Source organism: Orbicella faveolata, unplaced genomic scaffold (assembly GCF_042242905.1).
Source record: "Orbicella faveolata isolate gen_17 unplaced genomic scaffold, um_ofav_v1 contig_47, whole genome shotgun sequence".
Lineage (NCBI taxonomy): Eukaryota > Metazoa > Cnidaria > Anthozoa > Scleractinia > Merulinidae > Orbicella > Orbicella faveolata.
The window spans coordinates 14,176,417-14,193,526 of NW_028301577.1; the positions used below are offsets into that span (position 1 = coordinate 14,176,417).

General features: G+C 38.7%; 1 protein-coding gene and 1 long non-coding RNA gene across 2 annotated transcripts; both read right to left on the bottom strand.

Annotated features, from left to right (window-relative positions):
• Positions 1-9,571: 9,571 nt before the first annotated feature.
• Positions 9,572-11,124, bottom strand: LOC110045176 (uncharacterized). The gene is made up of 3 exons (XM_089279658.1): positions 10,900-11,124; positions 10,639-10,793; positions 9,572-10,364 (listed from the first exon to the last, which is right to left on the bottom strand). Exons 1-3 carry the CDS (start codon positions 10,966-10,968, stop codon positions 10,205-10,207), a joined length of 384 nt encoding a protein of 127 aa, XP_089135784.1. The 5' UTR covers positions 10,969-11,124; the 3' UTR covers positions 9,572-10,204.
• A 2,823-nt stretch (positions 11,125-13,947) lies between these two features.
• On the bottom strand, positions 13,948-14,329 carry LOC149097256 (uncharacterized). The gene is made up of 2 exons (XR_016204194.1): positions 14,133-14,329; positions 13,948-14,083 (listed from the first exon to the last, which is right to left on the bottom strand). It is a non-coding gene; the product is annotated as an uncharacterized LOC149097256 (long non-coding RNA).
• Between the last annotated feature and the right edge of the window lie 2,781 nt (positions 14,330-17,110).

Below are 17,110 nucleotides of genomic sequence, written 5' to 3' on the forward strand. Positions count from 1 at the left end.
TGATTGAAATGAGCGACTTCTTCACAAAAAGTAAAAAAATTCGTAATTGTCCTTCAAATGAAAATAGGGCGTGTTTTCATGGAGAAGCGCTAGCTAAGTATAGCATATAGAGGGCGAATGATTAAAATGAGAGACTTTTTCACACAAAGTAAAAAATCCACAATTGTCTTCCAAATGAAAATGGTAAAAAATCAGTACTTGTCTTGCAAATGATAATGAGCTCCGATTTGATGTGGGAGCGCTAGCTAAGTACAGTATATAGAGGGCGAATGATTGAAATGAGCGACTTCTTCACAAAAAATAAAAAAATCCGTAATTGTCTTTCAAATGAAAATAGGGCCCGTTCTCATGGGGAAGCACTAGCTAAGTATAGTATATAGAGGGCGAATGATTGAAATGAGAGACTTTTTCACACAAAGTCAAAAATCCGTAGTTGTCTTTCAAATGAAAATGGGCCCGGTTTTCATGGGGAAGCAGTATGTAGAGGGCGAATGATTGAAATGAGCGACTTCTTCGCAAAAAGTAAAAAAATCCGTAGTTGTCTTTCAAATGTAAATGGGCCCCGTTTTGATTGGAAAAACTAGCTAAGTACAGTTTATAGAGGGCAAATGATTGAAATGAGGGACTTTTTAACACAAAGTAAAAAATCCGTACGGTACTTGTCTTTCAAATGAAAATGGGCCCCGTTTTCACGGGGAGCACTAGCTAAGTACAGCTTATATAGGGCGATTGATTGAAATGTGACTCACACAAAGTAAAAAATCCGTAATTATCTTTCATGGGGAAGCGTTAGCTAAGTAGATTGTGCAGCGAGCGAATGATTGAAATGAGAGACTCTTTCACAAAAAGTAAAAAAACCGTAATTGTCTTTCCAATGTAAATGGGCCCCGTTTTGATGGGAAAAACAAGCTAAGTACAGTTTAGAGAGGGCGAATGATTGAAATGAGAAACTTTTTCACACAAAGTAAAAGATCAGAAATTGTCTCAGTTTCAAATGTAATATGGGTGAGCATGAGCTAAGTACAGTAGCTGGAAGGCGCGCGAGATATAAATGAGAGAATTTTCACATAAAGCTTCCGTTGGCGGGAATTACTCAATACAGAGTTTGTATGGGTGTTCAAACAGGGTTTTGTGACGGCGGTAGTAACTAGAGCTGTCCGCTTACGAGAGTGTCCACTTTCAAAAGATAATGAATGGCAACAGAATACATTTGGTAGAAAAAAACTATGATGTCCGATCAACTCTTAGAAACCGGCATCGCCAATATCTCACACTCCTATATGTCAGACGCCCCGATATGTCAGATGCCCCTATATGTCATGTGCCCCTATATGTCAGACACCCCTATATGTCAGACGCCCCTATCTGTCACACGCCCCTATTTGTCAGATGCCCCTATATGTCAGATGCCCCTATATGTCATGTGCCCCTATTTGTCAGATGCCCCTATATGTTAGACGCCCGTATATGTCAGATGCCCCTATTTGTTAGATCCCCCTATATGTCAGAAGACCCTATTTGCCAGATGCCCCTATATGTCAGATGCCCCTATATGTCAGACGCCCCTATTTGTTAAACGCCCCTATATGTCAGATGCCCCTATATGTCATGTGCCCCTATATGTCAGACGCCCCTATATGTCAGACGCCCCTATTTGTCAGATGCCCCTATATGTCAGATGCCCCTATGTCATGTGCCCCTATTAGTCAGATGCCCCTATATGCTAGACGCCCGTATATGTCAGATGCCCCTATTTGTTAGATCCCCCTATATGTCAGAAGACCCTATTTGCCAGATGCCCCTATATGTCATGTGCCCCTATATATCAGATGCCCCTATTTGTCAGATGCACCTATTTGTAAGACGCCCCTATATGTCAGATGCCCCTATATGTCAGACGCCCCTATTTGTCAAACGTCCCTATTTGTCAGATGCCCCTATATGTCAGATGCCCCTATATGTCATGTGCCCCTATTTGTCAGATGCCCCTATATGTGAGATGACTATTTGTCAGATGCCCCTATATGTCATGTGCCCCTATATGTCATGTGCCCCTATATATCAGATGCCCCTATTTGTCAGATGCACCTATTTGTAAGACGCCCCTATATGTCAGACGCCCCTATTTGTCAAACGTCCCTATTTGTCAGATGCCCCTATATGTCAGATGCCCCTATGTCATGTGCCCCTATTTGTCAGATGCCCCTATATGTGAGATGACTCTATTTGTCAGATGCCCCTATATGTCATGTGCCCCTATATGTCAGATGCTCCTATTTGTAAGACGCCCCTATTTGTCAGACGCCCCTATATGTCAGATGCCCCTATATGTCAGACGCCCCTATTTGTCAGATGCCCCTATATGTCAGATGCCCCTATATGTCATGTGCCCCTATATGTCAGACGCCCCTATATGTCAGATGCCCCTACATGTCAGATGCCCCTATTTGTCATGCACCCCTATATGTCAGGTGCGTGAAGTATACAAGAGAAATGCAGAAACATTAATATATGCTGTTTGTCGTAAATGGGAATTATTAATATCTCCAATCTTACCTCTCTAAATACATGCACATAAAACAAAACTTGAGAGCCAGGCATAAGAGATGGTTAATTTATATCTGTTTACACTTCAACCACGCGTATTTTGATGGCAGTTGAGCGTGACACAGAGTTACGATCGCGTTTGTAGAAAAATATATAACTATCTCAAGTTATTTAGCCTTTTTAGAAGTTAGAGCATTAGGAAAAGTGCTTAATTGTAAATGCTCCTTTTTTCAGTACAGATAATCAGTAGCCTAGATAGCGAAAATAAGCTCCAGATTATTTCCGGCCGCCATATTGGTTGACCACGAAAGTATTCCAACACGGCGTTTCCATACTGTGAGCTCCGTAATTTCGTGCGAAACAGTTATACGAATGTCTTAATTCTGGGAAAACGCAAAGACCTAACACTAAGAAAAATAATGATCTTCTTTATCTATTTCTTGACTTTATCCACTGGTACTGTATTGGTGTTGTATTTATTTTTTTATTGCGTGACATTTAAAATGATCAGTATTGTATTTTTCCCGTCATAGATACGATGCAGATTCCTTCACAATAACGGCTGCGAAAGAGACTACGAGATAAATTAATCAATATTGAAAACATGAAGCATTTATGAATTCACCAAAACCTAACAGCCCAGATCTGCGCGTGGCTTAAGTTATTTGGATCAATTCTGTAACAATTTGAGAAACAGATCGCCCCATTCAAATTAAAGTTTACTGAACTTGAGTGGCAATACGTGTAGGAGACTTCAGCCATTTATAGATCTCTTAAGAATTACGAAATCCTGAAAAATGCTCCACATTATTCATACTGAGACTTGAATTTGTGGATCTAGTGAATCTAGATTTCTTGACACCTCCATTCTGCGAACCTCAGCTCAGCAAACCGATTTATTATTAGTCTTTTCCTTCCTCTAATAGTCGCTACTGACTAGAAGTCAAAAGCTGTCATTTTAACACAAACCATTTATTGGTAGTGTGACACATTAACCATGCAGAGGTAATGATAAACTTTTGGTATTTTGATATAGCGCCCCTATATGTCAGACGCCCCTATTTGTCAGGTAGCGTTACCAACCCTAGTGGCCGCATTAGAGCTCTGTCAACTAATATCTTAAGCATAGTGTTAAAGTACCTTGTGTGCCTGCCTGGTGGTTGAGAGGCATCATAAAGCCTCGATAAACCCGTAAGTCGTCAGCACGTTTTAAAGAATCAAAATGTGTTCTGAAACTTCGAAGGTAGCTGATATACCGTAATCGTGTTATCGGCGTTCGAAGTCAGATCGAGCCAGGCACCAAAGTCCAAGAGCAGTTCTTGCCCAAGAAAAATACCCTCTCGTGAGTTGTGGCCCATTTGCCAAGCGTTGCTAGTGTCAAAGTTTGGAAAGCGAGAACTGGTTTTAGAGTGATAAAATTTGTCTTGTATCGACCGCCATGTTTTCCCGCGCACGAGGTGTAAAGACCCTCCCCGGCATGCATTGCGATCACGTTCTGCTCGCGTTTGTCGAACTGGTAACTAGATTGTTTCGGCTTTTTTCATTTAAGGTTACAGTATACCTTCAGGGGTGTCTCGCGCGCAAGCGATGTAGCGCGTACAGTTTAAGCTGTAGATACCTAAACCCCTATATCAAATTAAAGCTTATGGAGCTGGCTATCAAACTATACCAAGAATTTTGAAAGAAAATGAATTGTCGAATTTTTTACGACCACTAAATACGAGCGCCCGAATCACCTTTCGAAAGCTACAAGTCAAAGCGAATTTCGTTTTTCGCCAATTTAATGTTTTCCTCGGTTTCAGGGCCCAAAGCGCTTAAAAAACGTGTCTGCGTTTTGGCATATTCGATTGCAGTAAAAAATTACAGAACACTTTCGAAATAGGATTAAAAAAATGTGGAGTGATCGTACAAAAATCGCTCTCGAAGAAAAAGTATTTCGAAATTAACAATTCCCAGACACGCTTTTGTAGTTTATATGTTAAACTAGCCACTGTCCAAATTTAAGAGCAATTGAACAAATTCCCTTTGAGTTATAACTCTTTAAAGTGTCTGCTTCAAGTGAAAAAATTTATTCGAGAAAACAGCGCTAAGAAAAATTTTCTGCTTCGCAAACAAACTCCGCCCACAAACGCCTTCAACTGGGTTCTCAGATAACTAAGCCAATCAGTGCAGGGAAACTTTACTACCGTTAACCTCCTGGTGAAATTTACGCGCGAATCCCTAAAAAACTCTTGTGTTTCGCAATGCGCTCAAGGAACCGAAGGCAGAGAGATAATTTTTCTGCAGCTCGGTTTTTCTTGAAGCTGGTCTGGCAAAATGGGGAAGACTAAGAAGGATACGAACGCTAGAGTGGCTGAGCGAAGGAAACAAAGAAAAGATAGCGTGGAGGGCAACTGTGTGTGGGCAAATGTGCATGGATAATATTTCAAATGGTCTCAATGAGTCCGACGATTCGTCGATATCGGACTCATCAGAAGAGTCTCTGTCAGCATCCCTGTTATTGCTGTCAAGTTCCGACATTTTTACAGAACCTTTCTTTTCTCTTACCACGAATATTTGCCCGCCTTATACGATAGCTATAGCTTCATCCGCGTGGCGAACTTTCGCTTCTTCACTCATTGATGTATTTTCATTCGTTCTTCGCTGTTTTCGCTTTTTCGAACCGGTCCATGGTTTAAACGTGGTCTATGTTTACTTATAACTTAATAGAGACACGCCTAATATCAAAAATGCTGGGTAGTCAGAACAACAATGCTGATCAACTGAGTAGTCAATTCGTGACATCCATATAGGTAATTCCCGCGAAAATCGTCTCGGTTGATTGCATACGCGCCATAGGGCTGTCAATCAAGCGGTAAACTTTTACTTCCGGTGAAAACGTAAAACCGTCATTTCTCCGCCAATATTAAGCCTTTTTCAAAAAATTTTTTCAGAAATAAGAGATTATTCTTCGACCACTATTTTGACCCAAAAATCCAAATTTGAAGAAAATTGCCGACCCGAAGGTATACTGTAACCTTAAGGGGGTCTTATACTCTCAGATATAAATTTTTCTCCAGAAAACCATTTTTTTGGAACAGGGAGATTCAACATCCCTGTCCATTTGTAAATCGTATTTTGAAACGATTTTCCTCTAATTACTCCTGAATTTACGTGTAAATTAAGAAATTTGAACACTTCTAGCTATATTTCAACATAGCAACACCCATAGCAACCATTGTTTACAGTCTAAAAGTACTCACAAAATGGATTAAATTCAATACATTTTAATGATACTTTACACAAACTCTTTAAAGATGTGTAGTTATGAGAATTTTGCATCATGGTCCTGAACATTATTTCTTCTACCATCTTATACGCTCCTTATACTTGGATAACATTTCTATGACTGGTGTGTATTCGGGTGTTCAATGAAACATTTATGTAAAACCTTTAAATATACCCCTCCCCCTGCCCCTAACCTCCCCCCCCCCTAGTTCACAGGGCTAATTTGGGCTCTCGGAGACCGAAGTAAAACTTTAAAGCCTTATTTCTCAAAATGACCAAATAGACGGATCATCAATATCTCGCACACGATATCTCCACTGGATTTTAACCGAATGTTGTCAAATTTTCAACATTGATGAAGGTCACAATTATCTAGGTCTTAAACCTCCAAAATTTGCAATTTATGAAATTTTTCCTGTTATTTAGTTAATATAGTTAATATTAGTTAATATTAATACACTTTTTCAACATTTCACGAGAAAAACCCCCTCAAAACACTATTTTCTGAGGTTTGTCTCCTGGACAACTTGCTTATGGACAGGATGAACTTAATTCCATACTTCTCGAACCATTCATTATTACGTTATCGTGTTTATAATGAACACCACTTTTTAACACTAAGGAGCTAGTTATTCATTAACTATCATGGCACGTGAGCTGGAAAAGCTCATTTTTGAAGTCAGAGTGCAAAGTCCTTTAACGTGATACCAAAACTGTTCCACAGAGTTGTTTTGCAAAAAAAAAAATTTAGGTATAAGACCACCTTAAAGGTAATAATGGCCAACAAGTAGCGATCGATTGTAACATAGATCTGTGATCCAGGTTGCGTTGATTTTATTTCATATCGGCATGATTTGTAGTGTTTTGAACTTCTGGGATCAGCGGACATGCAGATGTATGGAGACCCGTACGTTGCGCAGAAGGGTTAATTTGTTAATCTGTTGGGCGGTGCGTGACATAAAGCTACGATCGCGTTTGTCGAAAAATATGTATTTGTCTCGTGATTTTTAGCCATTTAAGACGTTGCTGTATTTGGAAAAGTGCTTATTTGATGTTTATTTGTTCAGGGCAGATAATCATTGTCCCAGATAACCAAAGTAAGTTCCAGCTGTTAACACTATTTTCCGGCCGCCATATTTTACCTATTTAAACCTGAAATCAACATTTTTGAGCTTATACGTTGCGTGAAATTAACATTTTTCTGTTTTCTAAGTGCAACCAACATCCTTTCCGTCACGCGTTACGTGAAATCAACATTTTTACGTATTTAGACCTGAAATTAACAATTTTTAGCTTATAAGTTGCGTGAAATTAACACTTTGCTGTTTTCTAAGTGAAATCAACATTCTTGCCGTCACGCGTTAACGTGAAATCAGCATTTTTACCTATTTAGACCTGAGATCAACAATTTTTAGCTTATAAGTTGCGTGAAATTAACATTTTGCTGTTTTCTAAGTGAAATCAACATCCTTGCCGTCACGCGTTAACGTGAAATCAGCATTCTTACCTATTTAGACCTGAGATCAACAATTTTTAGCTTATAAGTTGCGTGAAATTAACATTTTGCTGTTTTCTATGAGAAATCAACATCCTTGCCGTCACGCGTTAACGTGAAATCAGCATTTTTACCTATTTAGACCTGAGATCAACAATTTTTAGCTTATAAGTTGCGTGAAATTAACATTTTGCTGTTTTCTAAGTGAAATCAACATCCTTGCCGTCACGCGTTAACGTGAAATCAGCATTTTTACCTATTTAGACCTGAAATCAACATTTTTGAGTTTATACGCTGCGTAAAATTAACATTTTGCTGTTTTCTATGTGAAATCAACATCCCTACCGTCACGGGTTAACATGAAATCAACATTTAAACCGTTTTTGACGTAAAATCGACATTTTTGAGCTTTTACGTTGCGTAAAATTGACATTTTGCTGCTTTCTAAGAGAAATCAACATCCTTGCCGTCGCGCGTTATAAGTTGCGTGAAATTGACATTTTGCTTGTTTCTAAGTAAAATCAAAGTCCTTGCGGTCGCGGCGGGCCGATCCTTTGTTATAATAAACCGAGGCGAGACTTCGACTTATAACAAAGGCTTGGCTTGGCTATTATAACAAAGGATCGGCTCTGTTTATCATAACAAAGGCCCGGCTTCGTTTATTTGAAGGACTCGGCGGGAAAAGGGCGTCAGGTATTTTAATCAAAGGTGAACTTTGTCGAAAACGCTCCAAATTTCGCATGCAGCTTCGTTCAGGTATGTTAAGCAATGTCCCGTAGTTTTCGCGCTAAAGTTCGCTTCGTTCTCGAGATATTGCGTATGCAATAAACCACTCGGTTTTTCCAACCTGTGTGCCTTTTTGCATACGTTATTTCTCGAGAACGAAAAGCAACCCAGCGAAAAAAACTTCAGAGCAATGTTTGTCAGGTGAAACGAAGCCCACATGCCAAAATTCAGCTAGTTTTAAGCACTTTCAAAAATGGCCGAAAAATCTAGGGGACGTTCTTGCACGCGGCCTTTCAATTGTCTAGAGAATATCATGTTTTCTGTAATGGGAAAACAACCTGCCCAAGCGAAAAAGGTCTAATATTAAATTCTGACACATGGAATTTTGTTAGCACTTGTTTTTTAGAGAGGAGATGATGTAAAACAAGCTGTCAACTAGATAAATAACTATTTTTCTTTTAAGTATCAAGAAATTCAATTAAAAAAAACGTTTTTTGAAGTTCAAGGAAATCACCTTAATTACACCACTTCAGTATACTGTTTAACACTTCAGTTTTCCAAGACAAAAGCTCGAGGAAAATTTTGAGCTTCAAGTAACAGATAATGTCTGCAGATAAATATCCAAGCATATTTTCACAGTCAAATGGGGACTTTTTTGTTTATTATCCTTAAATATTTTTCCCAACACGCAAATTTTGAAAATTGGGAAATATCATTGTGATTTTCCCGAGTTTTAGCTGGGACATGTTCAGTCTCATGTTGTATTTAGACCAATCACCTGCCAGCAAAAATATATATATTATATGTATGTCAGTTTTTTTAAGCTTTGTTTGACCTACTACTCAGAGTTAAGAATTGCAATATTTTGAATAAAAAAGCTAACAGTATTTTGAATAAAACCAAGAGATTTAAGCCAGCCATACTGTTAAATGTCATAAGTCTATGATATCTTAGTATAAATCTACTAGCATTCTATCATGAATGCCATTCTCTGATTGGCTACGCTACTCACTATCTATTCTGTGATAAATAGTGAGTAGCGTAGCAGCATGCTCTTGTTAACAAAATGATGGCTGTTTCTTGGCATTTTCGAAGTGTCAGTGAAGAGGATTTAGATAAAGTTTTGAATGACTAGTGGATTTATACTAAAACAATTAGATTGTTCGCTCTGAATTTCTATGTGTGATAGTTGACTTGGGCTGCACCCTCATCAGCTATCGCGCGATAGAAATCTCGAACTCATAATCTAATTGCTTAATAGAGTTTTTTTTCTATATTACTAGTTCAAATTAGAAAAGTATGAACACACAATCAAATTATTTGTTATTGCGTCACTAGCTAAAACCAATCAGATGTGACATGAATGAACTTGAAGCCCTAATGATAGTTATCTCTGACTTGATGTGCCAGGAACAGTAGCACCAGAATGGCACAAATATAGCATGTCATGATGATATGGCACCATAATTTTACCTAACCCTAAGAAAAAATACAAGAATTGTAAAGATTTTGGCTTAGAATCTCGATAAATTCCAAAATCTCTCATAAACAGTTGTTCAAGTTTTTTTTTTTTTTTGGTGAAACACCCTTCGAAGACCTGGTGTCCATTGAAATGTCAAGTCACGCGACCAAACAATTGACACACCAAAATTATCTGTGATAAATTTTAGGAAAAGTCACAAGTTTGATCTGACAGCTTCAATGTTGTCTAAGTTATAAAAATGTGAAATCAGCCCCCCCACCCCACCCCAGGCTAAATAGGGTTAAGAAAAATGCCTGAGTGGTTAAACATTGTCTCACAGCAATAGCACCCCTCTTAAGTAAAACTTATGGGCTACATTGATCTTAGAGACAGAATGTTGTCATTACCTTGTAGTTTTTCCTCCAACAGAAATTGGTCGTATAGTGAAGAAATTTCAAAATAACGTGGGCCAGTGTAACTTTATTTCGCAATGACACTTTGACATAAAATACCAAATTACGGTAGCCATCGCTAAATTTAAGTGGAAAAAAAATCCTTATACATGGATAAATCTGGAGTATTGAAATCACAAATTCCACAGTAAAGTGCTCAACTATTAATGCATAAAACTGACGCCTGCTTCTGCGACGTCTGGAAGGTCACCTGGTCAAAGTCATGACCAATATATACACTACAGATGCGGGAACTCATTCTCCTATCCTTATATTACAGCAGTGTTCACAACATTCTGCATGTTGCACAAACTGATGGAAAGCAAAATTCAGCTCCTGAAGCTGTCTGTCTACTTCCTCAATTTGTTCCTGCAGTCTTTTATTTGCCAGCTCCAGACTTTGAAAACGTTCCCTCCTGAAAAGAAAAGTAAGGAGATATGAGATGTTACAAACCTTATCGGCGTGTTCATTTCAATAACAGAAAGTGTGACCTTGGCCTCGGAGGTCTAGTTTACTCAGTCCCTGGAACATTTAAATTTTTTGTCATAAAAAATAGCTCCGCAACTCCCTTAAAAATATATCTTTTCTCTGGAGAAACAATTTCTCCAGAGAATCTCAATAAGTCAACTGTAACGTCTTTTGTGATCCAATTGAATTTTTTATGCTAGTTTATCTGTTAGCAAAGTCACCTTCTTTTCCTGTATTTTCGACTGCTTTCCACATTTCGAGCTCTTCTTTTCCCGTCCGTCTTGTATAGTCTTCCTTCGTTCAACGGCGTCTTTGTTGTAGACCACGTCACTAGGGGAAGGGGTGACTGGTTGCTTGAAGTTGAGCTGGTGGCTACCTGTCGGCCATTACCCAGATCAAAATGGTTACTGACCGTTACCGTGTCTTCGTAGACTTGCTATCACAAATACACAAGTTAAATAACCAAACCTAATTTAAAATACCTCTTGTTGCTCAGCAATTTTAAGGCGGACTGCCGGGTCTGTGAAAATTGTGAAATTCATGGCTAGCATTAAGCTAACGCGTATGCTTTGTGCTAACTGGAAGTATTACTAGCACGACTGCCAGTACTAGAAGTGAAGTATGACAAAGACTGGAGTTTCAGAGCGGAAAACGTAATAAGCATGCGCGAGTTTTGGCTGCGCGCCCATTCTCGTCCCCAGTGCTACTCGGAGGCACTCGGGGGACGAGAATTCCATGTGGCCATTCCATGTAAGACCTCAACCTCCCCCCAACCTTAAACCCCACTAGTCAACGGAATTACTCCAAAAAGTTTACAGATGATGGAAGGACATCGTTAGCATATCATTTGCATCATCAGCACCACAACTTTACTTAAACCCTTTAGTATAAATCTACTAACGTTCTATCACGAATGCCGTTCTCTGATTGGCTACGCTACTCTCTAGTCTCTATCTATTTAAGCAATGGTGTATTTCTGTTGAGGAACTATCGGCTGATAGTTGCTCCGCGGAAATTTGATGTTCTTGAAACAAATATGCTAGTTTTAAGAGCAGCTTCGCCTAAATATCAACTTGACTTGGAAATAGCGAAAAAATCGAATTTCTTCAAACTCGCCCAGAATGAAGCCCTACGGGCACTAGTTACAAAAATATCGTTTTAAGTTCGATAAATCAAAAATTATTTTTTCCCTCAATTTTTTCGTTTCGATACCCCAAATCGGCCAAAATCCATCGAAAATGAGCGGCATATTCAGAGGCTCGTAAACTCAAAAGTAAAAATCTTCATTACAAACTGATTGCACGTCGTATTTGTACTTCCTTTCTTGTCTATTTACAGCTAAATAGATCGTGATTTGATTCGAACTTAAATGTTTGACGAATGTTTTTAAGTCAACGACCCAACGCAGCTTTACAAGAGGTCTACATTTAGCCTATTTTCAAATGCTAAAAAGGCGTTCTGGTACACGGCATTTCCCAAAACGACTAGTTTGGTCTGAAAGAGCATTGTTTCTTCTTCAAATTAGTGAAATAAAATTTTTGGGTAAATAAAATCGCGAGCGCTGAGATAGCGAACTAAATGCAGCACTTCTTCCTGAAAGCGTGACCTTTGACCCGAGCGTAACGAAACCGATTTCTGCAAGAAAACCCGGAAGAAAAGCAAACGCTTCTTTATTTTGAAACAATTTCTGGTGATATCTCTCCGAAACCATGATTGCAAGAAACTATTTCCAGATATGAAATCTTACAGGGTCAAAGAAGGAGCTAAAGGGCACATTTTGACACAATAACTTTGTTTGCTGAGAATTGAATTGCAGTCAATTCCAGTGAAATTTGCAAACTTGACGTATGTTAGCCGATACTTACCTGAATATTTATATTAATAGAAGAGTCGTCTTCTTGGATTAACCTTCAAAAGAAGCTGGATCCAGATTTGGAAACCTCTAAAAGAAGAAATGTTTAATGTTCCGTGACCTGCCCGCTGCTATAAATTAGCTTAAATTCCATGCATATGCCGACCGCATGTCTGTCGTAAAACTCACTTAACTCCTCTGACAGTTTCCATGGATAACCCCAAAATAAACAATCCCCAAAAATGTAAAGTGAAATTGGCTGTCTTCATCAACAGTTAGAAGCTAGAGTCAAGTTCCATTACCTTTTAAAAGTGCTTGATTCTACTTTGTTCCCTCAGTAGTTACTGTCACGTTCGAATACTCCGTAGTATCGGTCACGCCAAAACACTGCAGACCGTGCAGACTGAGTGAGTTTCCCATACAAAGTCTTGTACGCGTTTGTCTTTTGAATCAAAAGTCAAATACTGCGCTTGTGCAGCCTGTGGATAAATGACAAACTTTCATATATATTTAACACTATTTTGTAACTAGACCCAAAAAAAGAAGTCGCAATGAAAAGCCCAAACAAGTGTCTGCAGTCTGCACGGTCTGCACTGTTTTGGCGTGACCGATTCGCGGCATTCGAACCTGAGAGTAGTGAACAAAGTCGACGCAAACAAATAAAATCAAGCACTTTTTAAAGGTAATGGAACTTGACTCTAGCTTCTAACTGTTCATGAAGACAGCCAATTTCACTTAACATTTTTGGGGATTGTTTATTTTGGGGTTGCCCGTGGAAACGGCAGGTTTCTTTCACAGGTCACAGGTCACAGGTCACAGGTCATAGGTCACAGGTCATAGGTCACAGGTCACAATCAAAACACTCAGTAAATTTCGCGATGTAACAATTACTGAGATTCCCGAGAGGTTTGTCGATGTTTCCATGCAACAAACCCTAACTAAAAATGTTTTACTCTATAATGTTAATGAAAAAATTTCTAGGGGTGGTATATGTACGAAATGGGTTGAAATATAGCTTTCAAACATGTAGTGTTAATATATTTTATCGTAATAAGATAATTCATTATGATAGCAAATTGAACTGTTTTATTTCTATACATTTTTTTAAATCTTTACAACGAGTATGTACTAAACAGAAACAAGAGGGTCCCCTATACCTACTCTGAAAACAATTTCACGCATAAGTAATCGGCCTTGTCACGCATCACAAAAAATTCGAAAGCAGCCTCACGTTAACAGAAACAATCACTTTTCACGTAAAAATGCAAAGGCTAAATCATGTGTTACATAAACATACAAATTCTCTCCAAGTTTCGCAAAACATACAGAACCCTCCATTTTGATGCATCGAAATGCCGTGTGCGTGTGTGCATGTGACACATCGTGACAGACTAGATTCTAGGTCCTCCTGGTTCACTGTCACTGTGGTTAGTTCTCAGTCGCGTGGAATGGACAGGTTTTACATCTAGTTTGGTGTAGTTTACGAGCTTTAATGACGCTAAAATCTCCAAAACAAGTGAACAATTATTCCCGCAAAAGTCGTTGGTTCACAAATCACGCGTAAGTAAATGCATAATTCACGGATCAGTGTAAGCCTCTTTCGTTTTCATATTATATTGAAAGGCTAAAAACAATTTATGTTTTCAACAGAATTAAGTCTTGGCTTTCTTTGGATCAATTTTTATTTTTTATTTCAGTGCTACAACTGATTTCCCCTACACGCTTTTTTTTTTTCAAGAAAGAGCTCTTATAGTTGCACTTGGGACGCACTTGTATGCATCTGTTTCATGACGTTTTGGCATATTTTTGGTGACCTGTGACCTGTGACCTGTGACCTGTGACCTGTGACCTGTGACCTGTGACCTGTGACCTGTGACCTGTGACCTGTGACCTGTGAAAGAAACCTGCCGCCATGGAAACTGTCAGCGGAGTTCAGTTGGTTTTACGACAAACATGCGATTGGCATTTGCATGGAATTTATAGCATCGGGCAGGTCACGGAATATTAAACATTTCTTCTTTTAGAGGTTTCCAAATCTGGGTCCAGCTTCTTTTGAAGGTTAATCCTAGAAGACAACTCTCCTATAAATATAAATATTCAGGTAAGTATCGGCTAACATACTTCAAGTTTGCAAATTTCACTGGAATTCGTTAACGGTCATTGACTTCAATTCTCAGCAAACAAAGTTATTGCGTCAAAATGCGCCCTTTAGCTCACCCTGTAAGATTTCATATCTGGAAATAGTTTCTTGCAATCATGGTTTCGGAGAGATATCACCAGAAATTGTTTCAAAATAACGAAGTGTTTGCTTTTCTTCCGGGTTTTCTTGCAGTTATCGGTTTCGTTACGCTCGGGTCAAAGGTCACGTTTTTAGGAAGAAGTGCTGCATTTAGTTCGCTATCTCAGCGCTCGCGATTTTATTTACCCAAAAATTTTATTTCACTAATTTGAAGAAGAAACAATGCTCTTTCAGACCAAACTAGTCGTTTTGGGAAAAGCCGTGTACCAGAACGCATTTTTAGTATTTGAAAATAGGCTAAATGTAGACCTCTTGTAAAGCTGTGTTGGGTCGTTAATTTAGAAAATTCGTCAAATATTTAAGTTCTAATCAAATCACGATCTATTTAGCTGTAAATAGACAAGAAAGGAAGTACAAATACGACGTGCAATCAGTTTGTAATGAAGATTTTTACTTTTGAGTTTACGAGCCTCTGAATATGCCGCTCATTTTCGATGGATTTTGGCCGATTTGGGGTATCGAAACGAAAAAATTGCGGAAAAAAATAATTTTTGATTTATCAAACTTAAAACGATATTTTTGTAACTAGTGCCCGTAGGGCTTCATTCTGGGCGAGTTTGAAGAAATTCGATTTTTTCGCTATTTCCAAGTCAAGTTGATATTTAGGCGAAGCTGCTCTTAAGGTGGTATGGTACCCTCAATATGGACCAAAAAGGTTGTTTAAATATGGTGAAGAAAGATCACTTGTGTGCTATTGCACTCAAGAAGAGAAATTAAATTTCTAGTGTTTTACTCAAAATGGTTGCTATGGAAACCAGCCACAGCCTTTTGAAGTAGTGTTTTATAGTATTGACGCCAACATTTCCTGCTCTTTTGCAAAACAAGAATTGACTGTCAAATAAGCATATCATGTAAGTTTCTGTTTTGTTCTGTGATATGAACCAAAGTTTTGACAGTTAACTCTTATTTTCAGTGCTTTTTACAGCTTTATTTGGATATGACCTTATTTTTTACCACACCCAGTGGACAAATCATCTCATGTCACGTGACAGACCTTAAAATGCTACGATTTTTTTGGTTTATATCATCACGACACTATTGGTCTTTGATGAGTCCAAGTTTCAGAAATTCTACTTAAAAACCTTGCGAAGTAGAAATGTTGGCGCGAAGTCAGTCGGTACAAGAGTAAACTTATGAGAAAACTGCACTTTAAGTTTCTTACACGAAGTATTAAGCATTTAACGAGCCACAAATAGTGGGGGGGGGGGTGCAGATTGGATCTCGGGGGAGGGGGTGCAATGGTTGTTCTATTTTGTAAAAAGTTACCGCAGTTGTGGGAAATATTCCTTGTCATAAGGGAAATGAATGAGCCTGTGATGACAATTTGAGGCAAAGCTTTTCACAAATAATTATACCAATCGAGTTGTGCATGTCTTAAAAGTTTTTTCTAAATGGTTTCGTTCATATGAGTTAAAAATAATCTATATTTTTGGTCAGGTTCTTATAGTAAACAGTCGTTGCTATGGCCGTTGCCACGTGAAAAAAATTATACCACTGTGTACTTTCCTTAAATTTCACACTCATCCGGAAGGAAATTCTGCAAGATCGTTTCAAAATGTTTTTGACAAGTCCTCAAGGGTCTTAAGTCTTGTATTTCCAAGAAATTGAATTTTTCATGAACATCGCCATATTTTAGGGTACCATACCCCCTTAAGAACATTAAATTTCCAAGGGGCAACTATCAGACCGATAATTCCGAAACAGAAAGACTCTATTGTCTTTATTGTTCACCACTAAATTTTCTTCCGAGCGCCAGTTCAAAAAATCTTATTGAATTATTTTCAACTTTTTTAGATGAAAGCCGTGAAAGCCAAATGTAAAATTCGAAAAAGAAAAACAGACAAAAACCCACTTATACAATTTTAATTGTTTATTTTCTATAAGCACCCTTGTTTACAGGAAAAAATTCACGGACGAGTACTGTCCAGTCGGGTATTTTCCTCGGACGAGCACTAGGGGCTGATAGTGTCTCTCCGCGGATGAACACTATCGCGTCACGTGATCAATTCCAACCAATAAGAATCGGAGAAAATTTAGTGGTAAACTATAATCTGTGATAGATAGTGGGTAGCGTACAATGTGCGCTTGTTAACAGAATGACGGCCGCTTCTTTGCGTTTTCGAGGTGCCTGTGGAGAGTATTTAGATAAAGTTTTGAGCGACTAGTAGATTTATACTAAAACAATTAGATTATTCGCCCTCGATTTCTATGGGCGATAGTTGACTCGGGCTGCACCTCGTCAACTATCGCGCGATAGAAATCTCGAGCTCAGGCACATCCTCGCGTGCGAGCGAGACTACGCCGAGCTGAGGCTTAGGCGGCGCTCCCATACATTAACTTCTGTCAATCAAAGATAGACACCAAAATATGAAGGGATGAAACAACAAGAACACAGCTATCGATCCCGGTTTTTTTCTAGACGGTCCACCACAGAATAAATGCACAACGAAACCCGTTGGTAAAATATTAGACAAGATTTCAAGCGTGTTTCAAGCGACGGCATTCAAGGCGACTCTCTGTTCTCACCTAACTTCAGCGAAGT